General features: G+C 41.9%; 1 protein-coding gene across 3 annotated transcripts in view; it reads right to left on the reverse strand.

Annotated features, from left to right (window-relative positions):
* Positions 1 to 750: 750 nt before the first annotated feature.
* Positions 751 to 19,938, reverse strand: part of LOC129853969 (cadherin-23-like) — a 565,813-nt gene continuing 546,625 nt past the window's right edge. For 2 of the 3 annotated variants that reach the window (XM_055920536.1, XM_055920554.1), the window contains 3 exons: positions 2,706 to 2,825; positions 2,407 to 2,517; positions 751 to 1,978 (listed from right to left, as the gene is read on the reverse strand). In XM_055920536.1, coding sequence (XP_055776511.1) covers positions 1,634 to 1,978; positions 2,407 to 2,517; positions 2,706 to 2,825 — 576 coding nt within the window. In that variant the 3' untranslated portion in view covers positions 751 to 1,633. The remainder of the gene's footprint in view (positions 1,979 to 2,406; positions 2,518 to 2,705; positions 2,826 to 19,938) is intronic. The other variant, XM_055920546.1, reaches the window with a different exon arrangement.

A 19,938-nucleotide genomic window follows, 5' to 3' on the forward strand; every position in this document is an offset into this window, starting at 1 on the left:
CTCTCTGTCATTGACTATGAATTACTTTTAGATGGGTCAGGGGTCCCCTTTTATAGGGCTGGAGGAGGAGCGAAATTATGCCGTAATGTCATTAACATGACACAATAGTATCCGTGCCATTCCAAACACAAAAACGGAAAAAAACAAAACCCAGTTTAATATCTACCGGATGTAAAAGGACAACATGCTTCTTTCGAGCCTGAAAATGAAGGAAATAATAAAAAAAAATTGTAGGAGTAGTCCCTTCCGCAGTTTAGAATAATTAGCGTATTATAATATTAAATATTCTGAGAACATGGCAACCATGATCTGTGTATGTTTGGTGGGATGTTGATTGAATATTCTCCTAACCCTCAGAAAACTGGACACAGGAATGTCCTTGCTACATTCCCAAGGAATGTGTCTAGAACATTAATATTGAATATTCTGAGAACATGCTAACTACGTTCTGGGAAAGTTCTATTTGACATTAAGGGAATGAAACAGTCTTTGCACATCACTGGAACAGTCCTATGAAAACATTAGGTAATGGCAGTGGTGGAAAAAGTACCCAATTGTCATACTTGAGTAAAAGTAAAGATACCTTAATAGAATATGACTGAAGTAAAAGTGAAAATCACCCAGCAACATCCTACTTGAGTAAAAGTCCAAAATAATTAGGTTTTAAATATAGTTAAGTATCAAAAGTAAATGTAATTGCTAAAATATACTTAAGTACCAAAAGTAAAAGTCAAAATAATTTCAAATTCCTTACATTAAGCAAACCAGACGGCACCATTTATTTTTATTTTAATATGCGGATATCCAGGGGCACGCTCCAACACTCAGACATAATCTACAAATGAAGCATGTGTTTAGAGTCAGATCAGAGGCAGTAGGAATGACCAGGGATGTTCTCTTGATATAAGTGTGTGAATTAGACAATTTTCCTGTCCTGATACGCATTAAAAATGTAATGTACTTTTGGGAGTCAGGGAGAATGTATGGAGTAAAAAATACATACTTTTACTTCACTACATTTCTAAAGAAAATTAAAAGTAATCAAAAATGTAAATAGTGAAGTACAGATATCCCCCAAAAACGACTTAAGTAGTACTTTCAAGTATTTTTACTTAAGTACTTTACACCACTGGGTAATGATCTAATGAGACTCTTAAGGGAATGTTCTCTAAAAGTGTGGGAATGTTGTTAGCTGGGCACCTGGATCTTAGATGAATGTGTAAGAGACCAAATAATGTCCTGCAAGAGACAAGCTGGCCATAATGTCCTATTTATCAAAATCTTTTATCTTAGTAGTCTTTCAGTTTGCTTTGCTATTTTATGTTCCAGGTCTTCGATTGACACAGGCCTATGCATTTGATCCACCATCAGGCATTAAACAAAATTAAAATCCCTTACACATGCCATCCATGGCTCACAAAGATCTTCACTGGTATTTGAAGTTCCCAGACTATACACTCCACCTCCTCCAACCCCTGGCCCCCTGCCAGCTTTCCCAAATCTCCCCTGGCTGTATACTGGTCACAGTGGTCAGTGTCTGACACTCAGTCTTTGAGGAGAGGATAGAGGAAGAGGCAGGGGGACAGGAGGACACTCCACTCAGTGGGGGATCTTCTCAGACCAGCGAGGCTAGTCATAACTCGGTGATCTCCAGCGGGCTCCCGGACAGTGTGTCATCGTTCTTGTTGTGGTGCAGCGGCGTGGACTTGGCCGACTCGGTACGGGCATTGCGCTCGGCGTACAGCCCACTGTCGGTGGCGTTAAGGGCCTCCATGGAGTGCGCCAGGGCCAGCTGGTTGTCCTCAGGCAGACTGTTGAGGTCAGAGGTCAGGAGCGTGCCCATGCTTCCGTGAACAACGTGCACGCCGTCGGGTCCCCTCATCTCCACGGGGAGCTTGTGTTTGAAGCGCAGCGTTCCCCAGCTGTCACCCATGCCCACTCGCTCATCCTCGTCATCATCCAGGTCACTCTGGATCAGCTGGGAGAGGAAAGAAGGTAGAGACATGGAAGAGAGGAATAGGCAGATTATATTATAGAGTAGTGGGTTGAAGGAAGTTGGGCGATAAGCAAAAAAGCAGCACCAATTGTCTCATTGAAATTAAGTAACATTGAAAGTCAGATGCAATAATGTTGAAAAGGTGCAGCAGTCAGAAATTAGCCTGAAAGGAATTCTGAGGGGAAAAACAGCAGGTCGTTAGCAGTTAGCACTAGCAGTAAGTGGCAACATCCTATAGAGCAGTAGAGTGGGGTGGTAGTGGCCTACAGGAGTCATGCAAGCAGAGGCAGTGAGACGGAGAAGCGCCAGTGGGGGAAACAGAGGAGTGATATAGCGCCCTCCAATGGCGGTGGCAGGGAACAGGACAGCACACAGCAACAGGATTGGACCTGCTTCTTCTCACGTCCCACCTCTGTGACTGACGATTGGTCGCCTTGGCTGGTCGACTTGGTGACCAGTCTGGCTGCAAAGAGCTTTTTGAGCCTCAGGTAGTCGTCCAGAACCACATTGAGCAATGTGCCCTAATAGAACAGCAGTTAGGGTCACAATCACAGTCAATCAAAACCACATTAACTGTCCCAATATGTTTAGATTACCGCACAGCACCTCAAAACCAATGTTTGTTTTACAAGCAGAAATATTAGTTCCCAACAGGAATGTGTGGTCACTGCCACTTGAGAGGAAATATGTGTGTTTGTGTGTCCCTTACCTTAACGGGCCCCTCCCTCATGATCTGGCCCAGCTTGGCGATGTTGTCATACTCCTGGATGGCTGCTCTCAGGTAGCGGTCATCCTCAGGCTTTGCCTGAGGTTTGCGGCCAAATGTTCCCTGCAAGTTGTAACACACACACACACACACACACACACACACACACACACACACACACACACACACACACACACACACACACACACACACACACACACACACACACACACACACACACACACACACACACAGTTCAGTGAAAGACAAATGCCTGGCCTTGGAGGGCAACATTGGGGATACGAGAGACACTGAGAGATCCAGAGCTGACTTTGGCTGGGATTCAATCAAATGTGTACTGTACTGTCGACATGCAGGCAATTTCCATGATGTTCGCTGAGATCGCATACACGGTAAATGCTGTGGATGTCAACTCAAGTGTAGGTTACCTTTAAAAGTCAAGTGCAGTGCGCTTGTTGACAGTGATTTGATTGAATCCCTGCCTGAGGGTCACTCGGAGGGCAGAGCCATGATGACTAATTGGAGCTCATGTAAACCTGAGACAAATTTTGGTGTCATCTTCCTTAGGACTATATACAGCGGGGACTGTGAAGCAACACAAACATAGGCACAGACACATGCATACACACATACGATAACATACGCACTATACACACACGTACACATGGATTTTGTATTGTAGATATGTGGTAGTTGTCTAAGGGCACACAGTGTGTTGTGAAATCTGTTGTGAATGCATTCTAATGTTTTTAACTTCCTTGGGATAGGGGGCGGTATTTTGACGTCCGGATGAAAAGATTGCCCAAAGTAAACAGATGCTAGGATATGCATATAATTAAGTTTCTAAAACTGTTAAAATAATGTCTGTGAGTATAACAGAACTTAAATGGCAGGAGAAATCCCGAGGACAAACCATACCCCCAAAATAATTAATAATACCACTTATTTCAGTGGCTTGCACTTTTATAATAGGGCGAAATCGTGCCCGGTTGCAGTTCCTAGGTCTTCCACTAAATGTCAACAGTCTTTAGAAAGAGGTTCAGGCTGTTTTTTGGAAAAATGAGGGAGAAGAAGTAGTTTTTCAAAGGGCTCCCATTTTGTCTGTAGTGTTTTCATGCGCATGGCCAAGACAGCGCGTTCTTTTTGTTTATCTCTGGTAGAGACAATAACAATTCTTCATCTTAATTTTTTTTGTTTATTTGCGTATTAGGGTACCTTAGGATTGATTGACTTGTTTAGATACGTTTATTGGTAACGTTTGGGATTCATTTTGTATGCATTTTGACCGATGGAAACCAAGTGGATTATTGACTGAAGCACGCCAGCTAAACTGAGTTTTTATGTATATAAAGAAGGAATTTGTCGAACAAAAGGACCATTTGTAATGTAACTGAGACCTTTTGGAGTGCCAACAGAAGAAGATCTTCAAAAGGTAAGGCATATATTATATTGCTATTTCTGACTTTCGTGTCGTAACTCCCTGGTTGAAAATTATTTGTTATGCATTTGTGTGCTGGTGTCACACCCTGACCATAGTTTGCTTTGTATGTTTTATGTTTTGGTTGGTCAGGGTGTGATCTGTGTGGGAATTCTATGTTGTATGTCTGGGTTGTCTATTTCTGTGTTTGGCCTGATATGGTTCTCAATCAGAGACAGGTGTTTTGCGTTGTCTCTGATTGGGAACCATATTTAGGTAGCCTGTTTTGTAGTGTGTTTTGTGGGTGATTGTTCCTGTTCGTGTGTTCATCTGGTCTGTGGTCACTAGTTCGGGACTGTAGCGTCTTCGGTTCTTTCTGTCAGTTTGTTGTTTTTGTTCGTTGTTTAAGTAGCCTATTTAAAATATGGATTATCATCACGCTGCAGTTTGGTCCTCCTCTCTTTCACCCGAAGAAAGCCGTTACAGCTGGACGCTATCCTCAGATAATCGCATGGTTTGCTTTCACCGTAAAGCCTTTTTGAAATCTAACACCTTGGCTGGATTAAAACAAGTTAAGCTTTATTTTGATGTATTGCACTTGTGATTTCATGAAAGTTTAATATTTATAGTAATTTAATTTGAATTTGGCGCTCTGCCATTTCACCGGATGTTGGCCAGGTGGGACGCTACCGTCCCACCTATCCCAAAGAAGTTTTAAATTGTATAACTGCCTTAACTTTGCTGGACCCCAGGAAGGGAATCCATAGTAAATACACATACAAATATACAGTGTTAGTAGCACAATACCTGGCTAGGCCAGAGGAGGGATTCACTGTGTATCATTTTTCCTGTGTTGTCCCAGCTAACAACAAACGCTTCCACAACTTTAGAGAACGTTCCCTTAAGAGTCTCATCAGATTTTCATAGGAATGTTACAGTGACATATAAGGACTATTTCCAAGAGACTATTCCTTTAATGTTAAACAGGACTTACCCAGAACATGATTCAAAATTTCTCAGAATATTCAATATTAATGTTCTAGACATGTTTCATGGGAACATTGCAAGAACATTCCTGTGTCCAGTTTTCTGTGGGTTAGGAGAATATTCTATCAACGTCCCACCAAACATACACTGAACATGGTTGCCATTTTCTATGAATATAAGATATTGATGTTCTAGACACGTTTCATGGGAACTTTGCAAGAACATTCCTGGGTATCAGACGTCACCTGATGGTCCCAAAGAAACAGTCTCGAAGAAAACACCAAATTGTTTATCATTGCACATCTCCCCTTGTTACTGTGGCCAGGCCCATTTTAGGCTCTGATTGGTGAACCACTGATCCATTCACAGCTCTTTGTTTGTTGGCAATTTTAGGGACATTCACACACAAACCATGTTTTTAACATAGTGTTTTCAACGTACATATTTGACATACATGATTACATTGTGCATGTTCATTTATATGATAACTATTAATCAGCATGTGCTCCCCTGGGATATGAACTCAGAACCTCTTGGTTCACAGCATTCCGAGCTTTCTGTTATGTCACCATTTTAGTGTCAGTGTATTGATTTGATTGACTTATTTAAGCAATTTTAGGGCTTTTTGTATGATGTTGGTGGGGCATTAAAACCCTGTTTTAATGTTACGCCTGAATCACTATGGTCAATAAAATAGTTTTTCTTGACTACTTTTAACAGAGCTGAGATTTACTTCAAAGTGCATTCACCTTATTGCTTATACCTACAGTATCCAGTAGTTGCAGATCTGCCTAGAAAGAAGGGTTTAGGGTTTGCTTCTCAACAGTCTCTAACTATACTGGCCCAATAAGCATATACCCTAGGGATATCCCTTATTGGGATAGTGGATAGAGCATTCGTCACTGGGTTTGAGACCTGCTAGGGGAGTCACACTACTCTCACGTTCTAAGCGCTATAAGTCGTTGTCATTATTTGGCAATAGATACAACACCCCTAACTGAACAAATTTAAACCAGTTTCTCATTGAAATATGGTCATCTGTAGGATTGCCACTTAAATTGAAATTATTACCACATTTCCTCATAAACTGTCAGTAGTTAATTAAATTGATATAGTTAGGCATCTCTACATCGTCTTCTTGAAATCCACACCACATACCGTCATTACATTATTCATTTAAAAATTACAAAAAGGATGTAGCAACTGCAGCTTGCCCCTTTAATATACTGTGATTCATGTGATTTGTCCCACATGATTTTTACATTTGTTTCCACATTAAAACCAGGTGATGGATCTCTGTGTTGTGTATTGTTTTGGTATAACTGGTGATAGGTTTGGATTTATGAACTTTAAAGGTTTAAAGGTTAATCATTAGTTGTAATAGAGAAATGAGGGGTGCCATAACCATTAACCTCTAGTGTAGCCCCTCGGCTATCTGTAGGAGGAAAGTATATGGTGGGGGCAATTAAGCTTGGAATGTACTGAGTGTAGGGAAAGCAATCACATGTGGCAGGCATTGATAAGGGGAGAGAGCCATGGAATAGTGATGAAGGGGGGTCGAGATCAGGTCAGGTCACGTTAAGGGAGAAATAAAAGTTTATGGCCCGTATCACTTAGTGTCCTGTCTAGCAGTAAGATACAATATTTGTTCAGATGTGTAGGAGGAGACTCAGCCTAGAAGGAAAGGTTAAATATCAGTGCTTGTGTGAAAATGTTCTTGTCTAATGCATTGTCTAATGCAGCTGTATTGATCCTCTGGGAAGAATACACTTGCTTTAAGCTTTCATAGTGTCCGTCAAGTTTTTACTCTGAAAATTAGAACCTAACACTGGCAACATCATTGCTTAAATGGCAAATGAGAGAAAGTATGCTACTGTTAATATACACATTTCTAAAATTCTGAGAATATGGCAACCATGTTCTAGGTATTGTGTGTTTCTATCAGAATCAACACTACAATTACATACATTTACATTTTAGTAATTTAGCTTTTATCCAGCTTTTATCTTAGTTAGTGCATTCATCTTAAGATAGCGAGGTCAGACAACCACATATCACAGTCATTGTAAGTACATTTTTTCTCAATAAAGAAGTTATCAGCAAAGTCAGTGCTAGTTGGAAAAGACCAGTGCAAGGTCATCTAATGCGCATTTGCATCCTTTCCCGCTATTCATTCATTTTGATGCAGCTGATCCTCTTATCTGATTATCAAATCAAATGTTATTTGTTACATGCTTCGTAAACAACAGTGAAATGCTTACTTACTGGCCCTTCCCAGCAATGCAGAGAGAAAAATACTAAAACAAGGAATAAATACACAATGATTAACGACTACATACACGGGGTACCAGTACCGAGTTGATGAGCAGGGGTACGAGGTAATTGAGGTAGATATGTACATATACAGTAGATAGGGGTAAAGTGTCTAGTCAACAGGATAGATAATAAACAGTAGCAAGCAGCGTGATGAGCCAAAAGAGTGCAAAAAGGGTCAATGCAGATAGTCTGGGTAGCTATTTGCATAACTATTTGGCAGTCTTATGGCTTGAGGGTAGAAGCTGTTCAGGGCCCTGTTGGTTCCAGACTTGGTTTATCGGTACCACTTGCCGTGAGGTAGCAGAGAGAACAGTCTATGACTGGGGTGGCTGGAGTCTTTGACAATTCTTAGGGCCTTCCTCTGACACCAGCTGGAATAGAGGTCCTGGATGGCAGGGAGCTCTGCCCCAATGATGTACTGGGCCATATGCACTACCTTCTGTAGCGTTTGCAGTCGGATGCCAAGCAGTTGCCATACCAAATGGTGATGCAGCCAGTCACGATGCTCTGAATGGTGCTGCTGTAGAACTTTTCAGCCTCCTGAGGAGGAAGAGGTGTTGTCTTGCCTTCTTCACAACTGTGTTGGTGTGTGTGGACCATGTTAATTCCTTGGTGATGTGTCCCCTGAGAAATTTGAAGCTTTCAACATGCTCCACTACAGCCCTGTCGATGTGGATGGGGGTGTGCTCTGCCCTCCATTTCCTGTAGACCACGATCAGCTCCTTTGTCTTGCTGACGTTGATGACCTGGCACCACATTGCCAGGTCACTGACCTCCTCCCTATAGGCTGTTTTATTGTCGTTGGGGATCAGGCCTGCCATTGTTGTGTTGTCAGTAAACTTATGTTCAGTCCCAGGGTCCTGAGCTTACTGATGAGCTTCGAGGGTACTATTGTGTTGAATGGTGAGCTGTAGTCGATGAAAAGCATTCTCACATAGGTGTTCCTCTTGTCCAGGTGGGAGAGTGCAGTAGAGATTGCATGTGGATCTGATGGGGCGGTATGTGGATCTGTTGGGGCGGTATGCGAATTGGAGTGGGTCCAGGGTGTCTGGGATGATGGCCTTTTAAATAATTTCATGGCTACAGATGTGAGTGCTATGGAGCGATAGTCATTTAGACAGGTTACATTGGCGTTCTTGGGCACAGGGACTATGGTGGTCTGCTTGAAACATGTAGATATTACAGTCTAGGTCAGGTAGAGGTTGTAAATGTCAGTGTACACACATGACAGCTGGTCAACGCATGCTCTGGTAATTCGTCTGGCCCTGTGAGCTTGTAAATGTTAACCTGTTTAAATGTCTTCTCACATCGGCTATGGAGAGCGAGAACACAATCTTGCGGAACACCTGGGGCTGGTTCAGTGTTGCTTACTTCGAAGCGAGAATAGAAGGCTTTTAGCTCGTCTGGTAGGCTCACGTCACTGGGCATCTCGTGGCTGGGTTTCCCTTTGTAATCCGTGATAGTTTGCAAGCCCTGCCACATCTGACGAGATTCAGTGCCAGCGTAGTAGGATTTCATCTTAGTCCTGTGTTGATGCTTTGCCTGTTTGATGGCTTGTTGGAGGTCATAGCGGGATTCCTTGAAAGCAGCCTTTAGCTGCTAGCCTTTAGCTCAGTGTGGATTTAGCCTGTAATCAATGTATTGTGATTGGGATATGTAAGTACGGTCCCAGTGAGTACGACGTCGTTGACGCACTTGTTAAAGAAGCCGGTGACAGATCATTCTACGAAAATGGTGGCTTTCTTGTCCCGGCCTTATTCACCAGGAAAAACACTTAAAAGTGTGAGATAATGACACAAAATATGTTTTTTTGGTTTTAATTTAAGCGTTTTATTATTAATAAAACATATGTAAGACAGTTATATTGCAAACTAATTTTTAAATATATTGTAGTGCACGGTCAGTTTTATATGTATTGCTTTTAAATCATTTAAGTCATTTAAAAAAATCTTATTAACACTTTGTTCTAGCTAGCTATTTGTGTAGCTAGCTATCAAGTAAACACAATGATATAGTAACTTGTTGACTTAACTCTAGGATGCCTACTTCAAGTGTTTTAGTACTAGTCTGTAATCTCAGGACTTAACCTATGCCTTCATAAAATTGTCTTGTCCCTCGGGTTAGGAGTCATGGTTTAGTGATATATTTTGAGTTTAAATGCCATAATACAAAGGAAAGACCCCGGGATGGGGAGACCCCGGGATGGGGACTGTCGCTGGAGACCCCGGGATGGGGACTGTCGCTGGAGACCCCAGGCTGGGGACCGTCGTTGGAGGTTCCGGACTGTGGCCCGTCGTTGGAGGTTCCGGGCTGTGGCCCGTCGTTGGAGGTTCCGGGCTGTGGCCCGTCGTTGGAGGTTCCGGACTGTGGCCCGTCGTTGGAGGTTCCGGACTGTGGCCCGTCGTTGGAGGTTCGGGACTGGGAACTGTCGCCGGAAGCTCTGGACTGGGTACTGTCGCCGTTAAGCTCTGGACTGGGTACTGTCGCCGGAAGCTCTGGACTGGGAACTGTCGCCAGAAGCTCTGGACTGGGAACTGTCGCCGGAAGCTCTGGACTGGGAACTGTCGCCGGAAGCTCTGGACTGGGAACTGTCGCCGGAAGCTCTAGACTGGGAACTGTCGTCGGAAGCTCTGGACTGTGAAAGCGCACTGGAAGCCTGATGCGTGGTGCCGGAACTGTTGGTACCGGGCTGAGGACACGCACCTCAGGGCGAGTGTGGGGAAGAGGCACAGGCCGTACTGGACTGTGGAAGTGCACTTGCGGCCTGATGCCTGGTGCCGGAACTGGTGGTACCGGGCTGAGGACACGCACCTCAGGGCGAGTGCGGGGAAGAGGCACAGGCCGTTCTGGACTGTGGAAGCACACTGGAGGCCTGATGCGTGGTGCCGGAACTGGTGGTACCGGGCTGATGACACGCATCTCAGGGCGAGTGCCTGAGGGCGAGTGCCTGTGTTTCACTTGCACAGACTGGAATATGTTCCAGGATCAATCCGATTACAAGTGAAATGTAATCGGATTGATCCTGGAACATATTCCAGTCTGTGCAAGTGAAACAGTCCTGTAGCTTAGCATCTGCTTCATCGGACCACTTCCGTATTAAGCGTGTCACTGGTACTTCCTATTTGAGTTTTTGCTTGTAAGCAGGAATCAGGAAGATAGAGTTATGGTCATATTTGCGAAAGGGATTGTGAGGGAGAGCCTTGTATGCGTTTCTGTGTGTAGAGTAAAAGTCATCTCTAATTGCGTCGCCTCTAGTTGTACAAGTGACATGCTGGTAAAAAATGAAGTAAAACTAATTTCAGTTACCCTGCAATAAAATCACTGGCCACAAGAAGCGCCTTTTCCTTTTTGCTTATGGTCCTATACAGCTAGTTGAGTGCGGTGTTAGTGCCAGCATAGGTTTGTGGTGGTAAATAGACAGCTACGAAAAATATAGATAAACTCTCTTGGTAAATAGTATGGCCTGGAGCTTATCATGAGGTATTCTATCTCAAGCGAGCAAAAGGTTAAGACTTCCTTTACATTAGAGAACGTTCACCAGGTGTTGTTAACAAAGAGACACACCCCTCCCCCCTCATCTTACTCGAGGGTGCTTGACGATGCATGGAAAAGCTAGCAAGATGTATATTATCCATGTCCTCGTTGAGCCATGATTCCAAGAAACATAGAATATTACAGTTCTTCAGGTCCCATTGATAGCATGGAATAGCTCGAATGGAGATCGTCCAGTTTTTTCTCTAGTGACTGTAAGTTCTCCGACAGAACGGAGGGTAAAGGCGGTTTATTTGCATGCAAAGTCGTCAGGATGCCGGCTCGTATGCCTCTTTTGCGCCGTCACTTCCTCTTATGAGTCCCGGGGATTAGGGCCTGGTCTGAAGTAAGCAGAACGTCCAGAGCTGCCGACTCCTTGAAGTATAAATTGTCATCCAAATCGAGGTTAGTGATCGCTGTTCGGATCTCCAGAAGCTGTTTTCGGTCATAGGAAATTATGGTGGAGACATTATGTACAAAAAAAGTTAAGATCAGTGTAAAAAAACACACAAAATAGCAGAATTGGTCAGGAGCCCATCAAATGGCTGCACCACCATCTTATCAGCAGTAACAGATGCTATAACTTTGGCAAATGTATTTCACATTATCAGGGGTACTGCAGCTCTTCCAGAACCCTTCGCACAGCTATGATTCTATAAGGAAATAAATGAAGTGCAACACTGGAGAGATGAGAGTTGCAGGCTCATGTCTATTAGAGCAGAGAGAGATCACAGAAAGAAAGTGAATCTCATTGTAGTTCTGTGAGAGATACGGTCGTGCTTCTCACACAACCACGGCTACGCGTTGGTCTCAAATATTATAACTTTTACACTGCAAAAAGTGAAAATAATTTTTCATGCTACAAGAGATACCGGATCCGTCCAATCAGGTTACGGAACAAAACAGTCCAAAACAGACACTGGATGTACAATGTAATATTGTATGTCAAATATGTACATTCAAAACACTCTGTTAAAAGCACTGTGTCTGTCCCAGTGGTTCACCAATCAGGGCCTTGATGGGCTCGGCAACAGTAACACGGTGTGATGTTGTAATGACACCATTTTTTAGGGGGAGAACGTTTCTTTAGGACCATCAGCTGATGTCCTGAGAACTGATGGTGGGACGTTGATAGAATATTCTAGCCTCCTGATCTCGCGAGCTTACATTCTGTTTCACTACACGGATACAGTCTGGCCACGACCAGATTGAAACCGTTTGAGCCCCTCCCCCTCCTTCCACCATACGACCAGACCAATCAGGGTCCTCTGATAATCTGTGGGGGTGGTTTCATTGATGACCACAATGAGAAGCACCTGTAGTCAAAGTCGAAAATCATAACAACAATGGCGGCTCTTGGGGAGGTTGGTCATAACTGGAGGGCATAACTTAATTGTAAGAATAGCAAATAACTGCATTGAAGGCTTTTCTCAGGAAAAATATGTTTTCATTCTTTTCCGGACAGGGAGCTTGATTTACCAGCTAGCTCCGCTGGTAGTCAAGAAAATGGAACATATCGAGTTGGTCGCCCTACATAACTATGGATGTTATCGTTATACTTTCTATTCTAGACTATGTTGGATTAACAATTTAGTGTATGCTTTCACAAACACCCCAGTAAAAAAAAAAATTACATCTGGAAACACAGCAGTGTCTAATATTTTCAAAAACATTAGATATGACACAGGTTTTCCTTTGAGAACTTTCCCAAACTTTAGGCTATTGTAATAGCTATTATTACTGATTTCATTAGTGCATGTATTTGTCTTTCACATACACTTGTTTTGGACAGCATCAGTGCCTACGTTGTCAACAACCTTCCAGTATTCAGATTACACAACATGCAAGACAAATTCTGTACATCATCAGTGACTTTCTTGGTCTATTGTAGTTAGTTGAATAACTGCTCAGAAATTAGACTGTATGTTCCATACCATATCTGTATGGTGTTACTTTAGAGTAGATTTAGATGCAACTGATTAAAACTGTCATAACAGTTGCTCAAAACTTTCGGTGGTGCTGAACAGCTGCCTGTGAAAGGCTGTTCAGTATTGCAGGACTTGTTTTCAGCCCCAGGAGAGTAAGACTGGTTTCCAGAAACTATGAAAACTAGCTTTAACTGAAGATGACCTGCAAATTCTTCAACTTCAAGTAATGACAGTTTAAAGCCAGCAAGCCAAAGGACAAGGATACTTATCAGTTTTGTTAATTTATGTTTAAAAGTTATAGGTTGTTACGAAGACATTACCTGACACACTCATTTAAAATACAGTTCCATCAGTGGTGATGTCCACATATTCCTACAGTGAGGTTGTGTTCAGTTCTGTACATGTACTTTTGATGAGCTAATCTGAAAAAAAATTATGTATAGGGTGACTGATTGTAACTGCTTATGTTTTACTGGCTATATTCCTTCATTTTGGTCTATATTTTTTTTTTCTGTAAGAGATGTATTTTCAAGTGTTGCATATTTGAGAATCCACATTCTTTAAAAAAAAATTATCTGAGAACTTCTTGCATCTGTAAGACTGTTACCTTTCAGAAAGACTCGAGCTCAAACCAAATAAAAGGTCTGGCTGTTTTGTGTTTTGGATTTACGACTCTTACGTTTCAAACTTTTACTTTTGATACTTAAGTAGATTTAATATCAGGTACTTTCAGACTTGTACTCAAGTAGTATTCTAATGGATGACTTTCACTTTTACTTGAGTCATTTTCCAGTAAGGTCTCTTTACTTTTACTCAAGTATCGCTTCTGGGTACTACTTCCACCACTGTATATAAATACAATTTGATTTGATGTTAAGGTAAAATCAATGACGTATGAACATCAATGGAATATTATGTTAAACCTAAAACAAATATGCTATGAACGTCATACAAACTGACTTGTGAGAATGTTCTGTGCAACCTCTTAAGTACAATATGTAATACTATTCTTGCAACATTCCAGACAGCTTCCATAACTTAATTAAATGTTCTGGAACCTTTAATGAACTTTTTAGGGACAGGGGGCAGCATTTTCACTTTGGATGAATAGCGTGTCCAGAGTGAACTGCCTCCTACTCTGTCCCAGATGCTAATATATGCATATTATTATCACTATTGGATATAAAACACTCTGAAGTTTCTAAAACTGTTTGAATGATGTCTGTGAGTATAACATAACTCATATGGCAGGCAAAAACCTGAGAAAGAATCCAAACAGGAAGTGAGAATTCTGAGGCTGGTCGATTTTCAACTCATCGCCTATTGAAATCCCAGTGGGGTATGGATGTTCCACTAGATGTCAACCGTCTGTAGAACGTTGAATGAAGCTTCTACTGGGATGTGGGGCCGGATGGGAGCTGTTTGAGTCAGTGGTCTGGCAGAGTGCCAGTTCCTGGTCATGCGCATTCCACATGATATCGACTTGCGTTCCATTACTTCTATAGACAAAAAGGAATTCTCAGGATGGAACGTTATTGAATATTTATGATAACAACATCCTGAAGATTGATTCTCTACTTAGTTTGACAAGTTTATTCGACCTGTAATATAACTTTAAGAAGTTTTCGTCCGACGTTCGCCTGGATCTAGACGAGCGTTTGGATATGTGTACTATACGCGCTAACAAAAGTACCTACTTGGACATAAATAATGGACAATATCGAACAAAACAACAAGTTATTGTGGAACTAGGATTCCTGGGAGTGCATTCTGATGAAGATCATCAAAGGTAAGGGAATATTTATGATGTAATTTAGTATTTCTGTTGACTCCAACATGGCGGAGAAATGTTGTTTATATCTGAGCGCCGTCTCAGATTATTGCATGGTGTGCTTTTTCTGTAAAGTTTTAAAAAAATCTGACACAGCGGTTGCATTAAGAACAAGTGTATCTTTAATTCTATGTAAAACATGTATCTTTCATCAAAGTTTATGATGAGTATTTCTGTTCTTTGATGTGGCTCTCTGCAATTTCTCTGGATATTTTGGAGGCATTTCTGAACATGGCGCCAATGTAAACTGAGATTCTTTGATATAAATATGCACATTATCGAACAAAACATACATGTATTGTGTAACATGATGTCCTATGAGTGTCATCTGATGAAAATCATCAAAGGTTAGTGATTCATTTTATCTCTATTTCTGCTTTTTGTGACTCCTATCTTTGGCTGGGAAATGGATGTGTGTCTTTTGGACTTGGCGGCGATCTAACATAATCATATGTTGTGTTTTCGCTGTAAAACATTTTTTTAATCGGACACGATGGGTAGATTAAGAACAAATCCTTATTTACAAGGACAGCCTACTCCTTCCTCCCTGTCGGGGAATTGAACCCCAGTCTCCCGCGTGCCTGCAGGATACTGGATTCTTTAGCTAAATATCCCAGTACTGTACTCCCGACTGTCACATTGTACAGTGCCATATTTTCCGTTACATCCCAACGGAAAACAAGAGTTTTTGTTTTGTTTTCATTGGAATACAAACACCGTAATATTAATCAAATTAAGGCCAAACTCTAAAAGTAATTGGAAAGGTAGATACAAATTCTGGAGATTTTATACATTTTGAAATGAGGCTGAGTATGAAAGTGAAGTGTCAGGTTCTGACAGTAGGGAGCTGCTCGCGACCTATTGGCCATTGAGAACCCTTAATCTGAGGACCCCTTTCCCACCGACAAAGTCCCTCTGAAGATGCTGGTGGTGATGGAGGCAGACAAACAGTGGGTGAAGTACAGAGGGTCTGCGATAGTTGCAAGGCCGCCAGCCATTTCACCCCTCCTGACCCTGCTGTTGGCTTTGATGAGTCCCAGTCTGGAGTGAGCCCCTTGCCATCTCCCTCTGAGGCTTAGTGCTTCAAGCTGTTTCTGACAGAGGAGCTGGTGGGAGACATAGTGGAGGAGACCAATTGCTATGCCTTGGAACTACAGGAGAAGAGAGAATCAGGCAAAACTCGCTAAATGTGTGACAACCACAATTAATTAAATGTATACCTTCCTGGTGAACTCCCTAATAGAATACTGGTGCACGGATCCTATGTTTGCAACTCCCTTCTTTGCCACTCTCTTTCCCCAAGACAGCTTCCTAGTTCTGCTGCGATGCCTGCATTTCATCAACAATGCTGCTGCCAACCTAAATGACCATTACACAAAATAATAGATGTTCTTACCAGCTCTACATTAGCATTTGCCATACAAGGACCTATGCAGTGACACGACCCTGATGTTATGGAAGGATAGGCTGGCATTCCGTAAATATATTCCCTACAAAGGCACAACTTTGGGGTCAAGTTCTTTATTATATGCGACATGAAGACAGGATTTGTCCAGGACATTAAGACTACACAGGGTCCAACACTGACATCCTACATTATGAGGGGCTTGGGGTGTCTGGGTCCGGGTCCGGGGTGATAACCATGCTGGTTCTTCATTTCGAGAAGGGCCACACTTGGTATGTGGACAGTTGGTACAGCAGTCCCACACTCTTCCAGCATCTGCTCTCCAACAGCACAGGGGCCTGTGGCACAATCCGGTTGAACAGGAAGGGGATGCCGGCATTCGTAAGCAGGAAGATGCAGAGGGGTAAGGTGGAGTTCAATGAGCACGTTCAACAGCTGGCACTAAAGTGGCATGACAAACGAGACATCCGTGTCCTCTCCACTATCCATACAGCAATCATGTTGGCCACTGGGAAGTTGGACCACCTGACGGGAGAGAGAAAGATCAAACCAGACTGCGTGCTTGACTATAACCTAAAAATGGGGGCATTGGATAAGGCGGACATGATAAACAGCTTTGTGGAATAATTTGACATACAGTTCCAAAATGCAATTAAATTGACCATATCTCATCCACCTACCCCCTCATCATCCTCACCACTCCCTCTTCCTCCCCACTCCCGCTCCCCCATAGGTGAGGTGATTACCTACCAATAGCACAGAGAGAACTTCATGAGAAAGCTGCTGGAGGAGCATCACACCCTTCGGCGTTCATCAACTTGAGGCCATCCCGCTGCAGACAATCCCCTACGCCTCAATGCACGGCAAGTTCCACAAACTGCTGCTCAAGGGGTGGGGGGTGGGAATGCAGTTTTTATTGTTCAATTACTGAATATTGAAATATGGGCTAGGCATTTTAATGAGTTGTCAGTTTTTTCTTGCTCTTTTTTTCCCTCTAGTAAAACTCGTTTTTTATTTTTGCTGTTCAACCACTACCAATACTTCAATAAAATAGACAACCATTACAAAAAGGCATATGTCTTTTCTTGTTGTTTTTTCTTCCAATAAAACGTTGTGCTGTTCAAAGAGTATGTTGCCAGCATACAAAAGCTGGCCTCATTCTTTGGCAAGAAAGAAGTCCAGTTCGAGTTATGATGTTGGCAAATAATATTCAATATAGTTTGTGTGTGTGGTTTCTGAAAGTACAGAATAAGAGGAATTATTAGTAATTACAATACAATATCAGGATATAGCAATAAAACAATATTACAATGTATTACAAAGTAACTTAATAACACTGCTTTAAAAATAATAATTTGAATTCACAAAATCATAATTATGAATGATATAAGACACAGTAAGAAACAGTAACTGAAGAGCTCCAAAAGGGGGCAGGGCAGTGCAGAGCAGGGCTATGCTAAACAAGCCAAATTAATACACAGGCCATGGTCATGATGAAGCCAGGGCAGCTTCAAAGGATACAACAGAAGCTAATACAAGAATGTTGCTAGCTACATAAGCACAATTGAGTATAAAACCATAAAGGTTATGGAATTAGTACCTTGCGTGTCCACGGTTATAAAGGAATACACACAGAATACTTTATGTTCCATATAAGCTACATAAGGTGTGCTACAGTAGAAACAACATAACACGATATACAGAAACTATTATGCTAACGTAATAAGGCACGGCACTTACTTTGATAGGAACACACAAATGCCCAAAATAGTTATTAGTAATGAAAACAGCAATGAAGGCAATGGGGGCGCCAGCCGGAAAATGCACGAGGGGTAAAACATTCGGGAAGGTTCTGACTGGAGATGCGTAAATGCTTGCCTGGGGAAACACTGGCGGAGTGCTTGGGCTCTCATCAAAGAGAGAACTTTGTCCGGCTCATCTAGCTAATATTTATCTTAAATTAGCATAGCATGCATCAGATGTAAATTGTCTGGCACAGTGAAATGGCCTACTTCTTTGTGAATTAATGAGTAGGCGGAACGCACCTAATTTGTTTGAAAATAATACTGTTTGAAAATAATTTGAAATTAACAAGTTGAAACATAGATAATTAGCAGGAAGCTAATTGGTTTGAGGGCAGCATGGGTTAACTGTCCTGTTGCGTGACAATCAAATGTTGGACAAGTGAGCGCATTCTGACATCACGCTCATAAATAAAACTCACACTGGGGGGACCGATAGAGATATTTGGAACTCACATGTGAAAATATTAAGGGAATGCCCTGTGCAACTTAACTTAAACATTGTATGAATGTCATCACAACTGAGCATATTTTGTTCTTTGGGAACCTATATCTTGTATTGTACCCACACTTCTCCCACAGCCTAATCAAATGTTCTGGAAACCTTTAAATAACTTAGAAAGGCTGTTCTGTCAACATTCTTGCAACATCAAAGGAATGTTTTGTGCACCCTGATACAAACATTGTCTGAATGTCAGCACAACTGGACAGATTTAGAGTTTTTGGAACCTATATCTTGTCATATCCACACAAGGTTCCCACAACCTAAATAAATGTTTAGGAAGGTTTAAAGAACATAACAAATGTGCTCTGGGAATAAGGGGAATGTTTTTGCACCCTTTATACAAGCATTGCATAATCATCCGTACAAGTTGACAGATTATTTTGTGATGTCCCCACAGTGTTTCCACCAGACTGTTCCCACAACCTAAAGAAACATTCTGGGAACCTTTAAAGAACAGACAAAATGTGTTCTGGGAACGTTCTTGCAACATGGCGAAAGTATTATACAAACATTGTGTAATCATCAGCACGGCTGGACAGTTTTTGTGTTTGGAGAACATTTGCCACAACCTAATGAATGTTCTGGGAACTTTCACAGAACCAATTGTGGTTTGCTGGGTGTACTCATAGAAATGCATGAACATACATAGATAGCAGTGGCGCCTCCTCAATGGAGGAAGGGGAGGACCATCCTCTTCAGTGAATTTCATAAAAATAAAAATGGTAAAACATTAATAAAGTATCCTAAAACTATACTGAATATACAGTATTCACAGGTCATCAAATAATTGATTAAAACACACTATTTTGCAATGAAGGTCTACAATTGTCTCAAAGCACTCTGTACGGTAGCACCATGGTGTAACCGGAACACAGCTATCTGTCGTCCTCCTCTGGGTATGTTGACTTCAAGTACAAAACCTAGGAGGCTCATGGTTCTCACCCCCTACATAGACTTATACAGTAACTATGACAACTTCCAGAGGATGTCCTCCAACCTATCAGAGCTCTTGCAGCATGAACTGACATGTTGTCCAATCAATCAAAGGATCAGATAATAAATATAGTACTTAAACCATAAGCTACAGCTATCTAGCACTGGAGTGCATAAAATGTGGTGGGTAGTTGACTCAAAGAGAGAGAGAGAGACAATAGTTGAACAGTTTTAAACTAATTAATTTCTTCAAAAATGAAAGAGAATCAAGTGAGAGAGAGAGTGTCTTTTTTTACTCTAAGTTTCACTTACTTAGATAGCAAATGCAGCTAGATAGTTTAGCCTACTCAAACACACTGCTCAAACAGAGGGATGCTATGTTAGCTAGCTGGCTATGACTATCCAACACAAGCTTTTGGTTTTACAATAATTTTTTGCCACTAGGGCCCGCCGGTGTAACTGCTAAACTGCTTACTGACTCTATCGTTACTGCATGATTGTAGCGGGTTTACTAACGCATTAGGTCCATTAGCTATGTTGACTATGACTTTACAAATAGC

Source organism: Salvelinus fontinalis, chromosome 1 (genome assembly GCF_029448725.1).
Source record: "Salvelinus fontinalis isolate EN_2023a chromosome 1, ASM2944872v1, whole genome shotgun sequence".
Taxonomy (NCBI): Eukaryota; Metazoa; Chordata; class Actinopteri; order Salmoniformes; family Salmonidae; genus Salvelinus; species Salvelinus fontinalis.